This window comes from Rhea pennata, chromosome 3 (genome assembly GCF_028389875.1).
Source record: "Rhea pennata isolate bPtePen1 chromosome 3, bPtePen1.pri, whole genome shotgun sequence".
In the NCBI taxonomy this organism is placed as follows: Eukaryota; Metazoa; Chordata; class Aves; order Rheiformes; family Rheidae; genus Rhea; species Rhea pennata.
In genome coordinates this window covers 34735896-34745203 of record NC_084665.1, presented here as the reverse complement: position 1 = coordinate 34745203, position 9308 = coordinate 34735896, and the positions used below count along the sequence as shown (strand labels likewise).

General features: G+C 42.0%; 1 protein-coding gene across 1 annotated transcript in view; it reads left to right on the top strand.

Annotated features, from left to right (window-relative positions):
- The first annotated feature begins 1137 nt into the window (after positions 1–1137).
- The window catches only part of GLP1R (glucagon like peptide 1 receptor), a 56539-nt gene continuing 48368 nt past the window's right edge, over positions 1138–9308 (top strand). The window contains exons 1-2 of the mRNA XM_062573611.1: positions 1138–1207; positions 2537–2644. Coding sequence (XP_062429595.1) covers positions 1138–1207; positions 2537–2644 — 178 coding nt within the window. The remainder of the gene's footprint in view (positions 1208–2536; positions 2645–9308) is intronic.

Sequence of the window (9308 nt, the reverse complement as noted above, 5' to 3'; positions counted from 1 at the left end):
TTTGATTTTAAAACAATCCTTCCCAGTTCTCAGTTTCTTCCTCACCCTCTGAAAAGGTTTAACAGCACAAATGGGGGGGGGGGAGGGGAGAGAAAGCAGTTGAAGCTGTGAGGATGAAATTACAGGGATTATTAACCCTCATGCTTCACTTCATAAAATGATCAACAGCTGATGTTAAATGACTTTTCATTCATGCAGCATTTGTGTTGTATCATTAGGTTCATGCTGTTGATTTTATCTCTTCGAGACACCAGTGCTAGGCCTTTCTCTGAAAAAGTGTGCTGAGTTAGCAGCCTTATTGATTGCTTACACCCCGGTAATCCTTACGCTCCTAACTTAGTTTATACGAATGAGGGGAGGAGAGAGGAAGTTTGGAGTTTATTCGCTTAAATGTGGCAGGTGAGCTGGGCCCCTGCGAGCCAGGGTGTGCAGGCAAGAGCTGAGTAAGAAGCCAGTGCTAAATTCTGTGGTTTAATGATAGCTAATTTCCTTGGTGATCAGATAGACTTTGTACGTACCTTTTTATTTATTTATCTCCCTCCTTCCCTCGCTCCCTTGGGACAGTTGATGGTGGACTCTGCGGTCTGTTGGACTGGAGAGGTCCCTGCCCTTTCTGCGGCTTCAGGGGAAATGGGCTGGGTGCTGGGGAAGGCTGGTGTTCATGGGAGGAGAGCTGAGCCGCGAAAGCTTTCATCTGCGCTGTGGAAGTGTACTTGAGAGAGATTGGCTGAACACAGTGAGTTAATTTGGTCTCATTCATGGGATAACAGAAGTTTTGCTGTTGGAAAGAAACCCTCTGCTAAGAGGACTTGCTGCTGTTCCTGTTCTTTCACGGGATGATAAATCATGCAATTAAGGCGTGTTTGAGAGAGCAAGGCTAATTTAGCTGGGGTTTTATTGAGGACACAGAATAGTTTTTCAGTTCCTCATAGTGCAAACAAAGATTTCTTTGGCTATGACGAGGCAAATACATAGCAGCATCTCGCTTCCCTTATAAACCGTGTTGTTTAGGCAGGTGGGAGGACGACAACCAACAAGCCCAGTTAGGCTGCGTGCAAAACACACAGTTTAAATGCTCAGAATGTCTGAGACTTGTGATTTCCCTTTCAGAGCTCAGATGGGTCCCTTTCTGGGGTTATGCAGAAGTGGAAGGAGTATCAGCTCCAATGCCTGAAATACTTGTACGAGGCACCCCTCGTTGCGTCAGGTAAGCCTGCTTGGTAGGGGTAGATGTTATGAATCTTTAAAATGTCTGATAACAGTGGGAAAGAAGTGATCATGAACTTGAAAGCATTTCTGCAGCTTACTTTCCGATCCATTTCTTCTTCCATTCTTTTCAGCCTACTGTCTGTGTGTCGCGGTCTTCCCCCTGCTAAGGGGAAGCATTTTTTTAGAAAAACTTCACAGTGAAGCTGTTCCACTCTAGGTCCAGAGTGGCAGCTGGTGGCTCCAGTGTATCCAAACAGCACTCGAGTATAATATGCCTGCAACTTTTGTAGGATCAGAGTTTGGAGCAAGCACAGATGTTACTTAGTAGGGGGATCTGTTGTGGGATCGTGGAAAACTTAGGACTGTGCTGTTTACATCAACCTAGCAGCATGCGGACCCTACAGGCAATGTGAATTGCTTTGAGCATTGTATAACCCTGGAAGGGCTAAAAAGGTGCCGAAGTGAAATGGGAATGGAGCTTGCCTTAACAGCTGAGCTGCTGTAATGAGATGAGAGCAGCTGCGGTGTGCTCAGCATCGTCGTGTTTGGAGGACGCTGGTGACTTGTCGATGACACCACTGGGCACAGCGCAGCCCCTCCTATGCTTCAGTGCTTTTGTGACACACTGAAAGAGATGTGATGGGTCTGAAATTGTCCATGAATAATTATTTCAAAACTGTTAGTTTTCCTTCTCTTAGCAATATTCTTACCGCAGAGGGAGAGCACTGTGGCTCACGACAGCAATGGCAGGGAAACATTCATCTCCCTCCGCTCCATTATCCTGTTGAGCGGTTGAGTGCTGCCCTCTAAGAATGACAGTTTCATAAATCTGAGGTTGAAGTATGCTTATGTTGATTAAGTTGTAATGCAGAGTTATAGATCCATCAACAAAATACCCACACACATCTATCTGTTAGGTTAGACTTCCCAACAGCTGACTGTGAGCTGATTCTTGGGAATGATTATCTACAGTATTCATAGAAAAAATTATTTTAAAATGAACTGAGACATAAAAGGGTGCAAAAGGGAAAAGACAGAAATGAGAAGAAAGTCCTGCATTGCCTTTTAATGTCCCTTGGTTTAGTCAAAGATCCCAGACTGCTCTTTGTCCCCTTTTCAACTCTCCTGTTGCATAGGGATAAGCAAGACTGACTCTTCTTGTCCAAAAGAGTTTAACTCCAAATCAAAGCTTAATTGCATAATGCTATTATGGCTTATACACACATGTCCTTGTTTCCTTTTATCTTCCACTCTTCAGAGTTTTCCTCCTGGCAGTAATAGTACAAGGCACTGGGGTGACTTTCCCTTCCCTCTCTCTCTGCAGAAGGCAAGTTCTGCAACCGGACTTTTGACAATTATGCCTGCTGGCCTGATGGACTACCTGGCACCTACGTGAATGTGAGCTGCCCCTGGTACCTCCCCTGGGCTAACACAGGTAAGAGCTTTTCCTTATCAGCACAGCTTTAAACCAGCCCTGTTTTACTTATGCAGCCATTGCATAGATAGAAGGGCTTCAAACAGCAGCAAGTGCAGTCAGTTCTCTGCAATATAGCAATAGTAACAGGGCTTGATATGATGCACTCTATCTCCATTTAGCAGGAGGAAATAAGAGGGGAGATTGTTTTTAAGGAAAGTGTTATATTTAGTTTGGATTTTTGCACTCATCTACTTTTGCTGCTTAAAAAGTAGTGACTAATCAAATAATACCTTGATGCTTTCTGGAGATTATCTAATGGTAGTAACGGTGTATTTTGAAAATGTAGATAAAAGTAGTAAAGCTAGAAATCAGGCCTTCCTACAATGCATAAACACAGTAAAAGTACTTTGTACTGCTTTCTTTGCTTTATGCAAATTCCTGGGCCTAGAACTATTTTGGTTATGTTATTTGTCAGAATGCTGCAAGATGAAGGTATGGTCAGTGGTTGTAGAGGCTTTTCTCTAAAAGATAGAACGCCACCACTGGAGATTTTACACCCTGGTGCATACTGACTCCACTTAAAGATAATGTGTATTACACCACTTCATCTGGTATTCTTCCACTGAACCTCCAGTTACTTGCATGATTCGTCCTTTGTGAAAACCTTTCTCAGTTTTGAAGTCTGAATGTTGCAGTTTATTAACTACCTGCTTTGATAATCTGTTCTAGCACTTAACTGTTCTATTTAAGTGGGAGAGATGCTTGGAAATGTTTAAATTCAGTTACGGTGTGTGGAAAAAAGTGTCAGGTAAACTGTGACCCTTTAATTTTCTAGCTAGCTTTAAGCTTGTGGAGGGAAGAGGCAGGTAAAAGTCTCAAACAGAATTGCTGTCTGGCTTGCTATTTTCACTTTTACCTGTGTATCCCTTATATGAACAGTTAAGGACACTTGCTTAACAGGGACATTAGTGGCATGGCAGGGAAGGAAATTCTCTTTCAGGGGAAGTTATTCTGCTGCATTCTTCTTGCCCTAGTACCCCAGCAGGACAGTGCTGTTTTGTTACCCACTTCTGTCTTGCCAGCTTTTGTAAATGACCTATATACTTTGGTATTTCTCCTACTCCTCTCTTGTGTGTGTTTCTCTCTAAACCTATTTACTTGCAATCTTTAAGCCTCTATACACACAGTTATTGATTTCTAATTGCACTTGAAACTATCACTGCTGGAGAGAGCCAAGCTTTAACGCAATACTGCAGATTAATAAATTATTGGAATGTGCAGTATTTTTCATACTTTTGGAAATAAAAAAAATTAATTATCCTGAAAACCAAGTGTTTATTTCAATGAAAATAGCAGCATTTTGTATAACCTTAGAGTTTTCTAGGGAGGATCACAAAATATTTTCAGAAAGCAATTAAACCTATGAACTTGTTCTCTTGCTGTGCATATTCTTCAATCTATATTTTGCCAATGAGGAAAAAGAATGGAATAAGGTGTTCTTTCCTTCTCTAACATAAAGCGAGAAATTTGTGTCAATACCAAGTATGCAATTTAGGAGCCTGAATTCCCATGACCTGATACTATTTCATGACATCTTGTGGAGTCGTTCAAGGTTAAATGCTAATAGACTGCTAGAATGGAGAGGGTAACATCTTTATAATGGAAAATCAAAAGCACTGTGCCCCCACTGTATCTTACAGTAATCATTAACTCGTGCATATTTCATACTTTTGCTTAGCGCCCTACTTAGAATTTAAAGATTCTAGCACTGCTGGTTGCAGAACTTCTATCTCTTCACATAATAAACATGGAGAAAATGAAAGATGAATGCTTGTTTGCAAAGTATCTTTAATATATCTTTGATGTATGTTATTAAGTATGAAGGGCTTCAACCAAGCTTACTCGTTTAAGACTGCTATTGATTGGTGGTCAAGTTCTCAGCTGCATAATAAATTCCTTGGGGACTTCACACCCTGCGTAGAAGTCCCCTGAGGAATAAATCCAAACACTTAAAACTGCTGTTCATGATGAGGGTACTGAAATGGAGGAAGCGTTAAGTGTGAGTCTCTTATGATCTGGAAATTCCCAAGAAAGCTTACAAGAGGTTGAAGCAGGAGCAGGTGACCCAGGAGGAATATAGGGACACTATCTGAGTGCCGTGGGATGGGGTTAGGAAAATCCAAACCCAGCTGGAATTGAATCCAAGGGAATAAGAAGGGCTTCCAAAAGGGATATCAACAGCAAAAGCAGGAGAAGAGAAAATGTGGGGCCCCTGCTGAATGGGACAGGGGACCTGGTGACAAAGGACACAAAGACTGAAGCACTCAATGCCTTTTTCATCGTTGTCTTTACTGGTAAGATTTACCATCAAGAATCTCAGTCCCATGAGTGCAATGGGAAAGGCTGGAGCAAGGAATATTTATCCTTGGTGAAGGAGGATCAGATCAGGAAACATTTAAGCAAACTGGACAAATAAAGTCCCTGGGACCTGATGCATTACACCCACAAGTGCTGCAGGAGCTGCCCAACATCATTGCAAAGCTACTCTCAATTATCTTTGAAAGGTCATGGCCATCAGAGCAGGTTGCTGAGAACAGAAAGACAGAAAATGCCATTTCTATCTTCTAGTAAAGCAAGGAGGATCTTGGGAACAAAATGCTGATCAGCCTCACCTTGATCCCTGGGAAGGTGATGGAGCAAATAAACCATTTTCAAATATATGATGGATAAGCAAGTGATTGAGAGTAGTCAAATGGATTTACAGAGGTGAAATCAAGCCTGATTAACTTGATAGCCATCTATGATGAGATACCTGGCTTGCTGGGTGAGGGAAGAGCAGTGGATGTTATCCTGACTTCAGTAAGGCTTTAGACACTGTCTCCTATACCTTCCTCATAGACAAATTGAAGTACAGTCTAGATAAGCAGACAGTGAGATGGACAGAAAACTAGCAGAACTGGCTGAAGGTGATTAATAGAGCATGTGACATATGAAGAGAGGCTAGAAGAGCTGGGACTGTTCAGTCTCAAGAGAAGGATCATGGGAATCTTATCAATGTGCATAAATATCTGACAACATAAAGGAATAAAGAAGATGGGGGGGGTCAGACTCTTCTCATTGGTGTCCAGTGACAGGGTGAGAGGCAAAGGGCACAAATTAAAGTAGAGGAAAATTCTCTTAAACATCAAAAAGGCTTTTAAAATGGTGGTCAAACTGAAACAAGTTACCCAGAGAGACTGTAGAGTCTCAGTCCTTGGAGATATTCAAAACCTGTTCTGCTGCATCTTCTTGAAGCATGGAGATTGAACTAGATGATCTCCAAAGGTCCCTTCCAATCTCAACTGTTATGTGATTCTGTGATGTTTCTGACTTCCTACAGACATGAATAGTTTTATCTCTAATTACCAGATTAATTCCTAGCTCCTCTCCCATCATAAGGAACTGTTGATCCCTGGGAAGTTGATCAACAACTGTTGATCACAGTCTTGATCCTGTCATCCTGTGAACCTCGATAGCAGATGCAGCTCAGCAGGTTGACTAATGGCAGCAAGTTGGAAAATGCTCTGGAGATTTTTTTTTATTATTTTTATTTTTTTAAAGATGATGAGACTCTGTCTAGTTATTGTCAGCTCTGTTATAAAACAAAGCTGTTATAAAGTTATTTTCAGCTCTGTTAGCTGAAAATAGAAGGTGGGAAAAGGGCTTCACATAAGAGTTTGTAATATTGGAGCGCTCCTTGATCAATTAATGACTTTGCAAACTTTGTACTTCAACAGTTTTTATTGTTGTTCATGTTGTGTTCTTTGTCTTGTGCTAGTGACTGTCAGTCTTGATTCTGTCATCCTGTGAACCTCGATAGCAGATGCAGCTCAGCAGGTTGACTAATGGCAGCAAGTTGAAAATGCTCTGGAGATTTTTTTTATTATTTTTTTAGACACTTAGCGGCTATGTCGTTAGTCCAATCCCACATGATAATAGCAACCTTCTTGTCTCAACCTTTTGCCACAAAACTGCTAACTTGGTGTAACTTTTTGCTTCATTAATGTGGCAGCTTCTGAATTGTTGCCTGTGCTGTAGGAGAGGGTTCAGCAGTAGTAATGCTCTGTCCAGACCAGGCATGGTCTTCAGATTGCCCTTCTACTAGGGTAAAGGAGCAACAGTAGGTGGAGGGGAGTCATTTTTTTCCAAGAGTGATGAACAAAACTCATACCCTTGGGTAGATATGCCTATTCAGACTTGTGTGCATACAGAGACTCTAGACTAGTCATTCCCAAGACAAGCCTGTGGAGATGGGCTTGCAGTTCTGCTGTGCTAAGCAATGCCTGCAGTCACAAGGTTTTGTCTCCCAGCATTGCTCACCTTGTGATTGAAACATTTGTCTTCTGCCAACTTTTTAAAATGCTTTCTGCTATGGCAGGCTGTAAAGTACAGCAAAGAAAATCAGTATTGTTCCAGTTGTGTGGCAGCACCCTCTAAAAGTGCTAAGTTTGACTTCCTGCTGGTGTTCTACCCTGTGTTTGTGTTAACATCCCTTCCAAATTCAGGTATTGATATGCTGTCTGCAAAGCATGACCACAGTGAGCAAGACTCGCTGAAGGTTTGACCAAGATTTTAGGCTTGACTCCCTGGATCTTTGCACTGCTACAGACTTGCTTTGTGACAGGCAAGTAACTTAAACCTGAATCCTCAGAGGAATTTTAGTTTATAGCTTGCATTGACATATTGGACTTCGGGTCCTCAGTTCATGATGTGGCCCTCAACTTAGCTTTCATGTGTTTCTTCAGTAGCACCTTGCTACTACCTTTTGCCTGTCTAGCTACTAAATAAATACATCTAGTTTGCTGCACAGCCACACAAATAGATTTTTGAATTATATCCAACTGAAATATTTGGGCTTTTTCCACCACTTTGAGACTTTTTTTAAATGCAGATCCTGATTTGTGTAATTGCAAACATATTAGCATTTATCCACTTCAAGAATATTGTCATTATGGTATTACCCTAACTCATAGGGAACTGCGAAAATAAGAATGCTAAAGACAACAGGGTACTCGGCTCTTACACCATACCCAAAAGAACTGAGGTTTAGAGTAGCCTTTTCTTCAATGTAGGTTAAACAATTGCCCCTGGACTGAGAAACTTGCAGCTGATACATCACTCACAGCGGAGTGCGGGGGTTTGTTATCGTAGAATGGTAAGGTTGGAAGGGACCTCTGGAGATCATCTAGTCCAACCTCCAGCATAGCCCTGTATGGGGATTGAACACATGACCTTGACATTAGCAGTACCACGCTCTAACCAACTGAGCTAAACCTGCCCCCAGTCATAGCAAAGGAGGAGCCCTGTCACTGCTATGCTATAACTTCATGATAGGAGTTCATAAAGCCATCTGCCTCCCTCCAGTACCCTATAAAATAGATTAGAATGTGCAGTGGAGAATCCCTTTGGGACGATGAGGAGCAGGGACATCAGGGCTAGCAGGCGGAGGGGAAGCTAATTGTGGTCAAATAAAGTACCCTGTTTAGGACTCTGGGTGTTAAATTCATAAACTTTTTTGGGGAAGATGCTTCTCATTTCAAAGTGGCATTTTGAAATGCTGTGAGGATGTTAAGAGAAATTAGGTGAATTACCAAAATAAACATGTGGATGAATTTCTGTGTTGCCAATTCTTTTTTTATTTCCTACCATGCTTTGCTGCCCCTGCCTCCCCATCCTCTCCCCTGATAAGACCTTTAGATGAGATAAGAATCACTGAATGGGTAAGGTTGGAAGGGACCTCTGGAGATCATCTAGTCCAACCTCCCTGCTTAAGCAGGGTCATCTAGAGCATGTTAGACAGGAGTCTTTGTACTGTCTTTGTACTTCCAAAGCCCACTTCAGCCCATTCAAGATTTAAATTGCTGTTAATCTACTGCTTCAAAGCAGCAGAAGTAGGTATTTGACTCCAGCTCTCATTTGCTTTACCTCGGTTTATGCTTGTATAGCTCCCGCTGTTGGGTACGTCTTCATGGGGAGATGTTGAAGTAGCAGGATGGAGGATAAAAGGCCTTGTTTTTTGCAGTTTCCAGCTTAGATTTTGGACTATGGCCAAAGCTTGTCGAAGCCAAACTTCACATGTTTCTGGCTGCCTGAGTCAATCCTGTTGTTCCCATGTGTGTGTATGTACACATGTTTTAGGCCTAACTCTGCCCTTAGTGAAAACCCAGAAAACCTTCTCAATTTCCTGTGACACTAAAGTTCCACTAGGTGAAGTTTGTGCATCCCACTGTCCACACTACCCTGAGTTATGTTTGGGCCATAGCTATCTCAAAGTCCAGTCAGTGTGGAACCTCCTGAGGGAAGCGGTGTTTAGTGAAGGGAAGGCAGGCATCTCCAGTTGCTGTTGCTGGCAGTGTGCCCTTTCTTGTTTCCTTTGTATAATTGAAGGCCAGCTGCCAATAACACTGTGTAGATTTGGAAAGCTTGGAGCTGCACAATTCATTTTACAGTTACACCCCCTTTGGTGTAACTGGTAATTATTATTTAATAGTACTGAGTACTTTTTAATTAAATCTTACAGAGGTACTACTTTCAAATGAGTTACATGAACAGTAACCACATCAGTTGCTCCTGTAGACAGCGCAAAGTCTAGCTGCAAACTTGCATAGCACAGACATAGCTCAGTACCATAATGGTGGATACT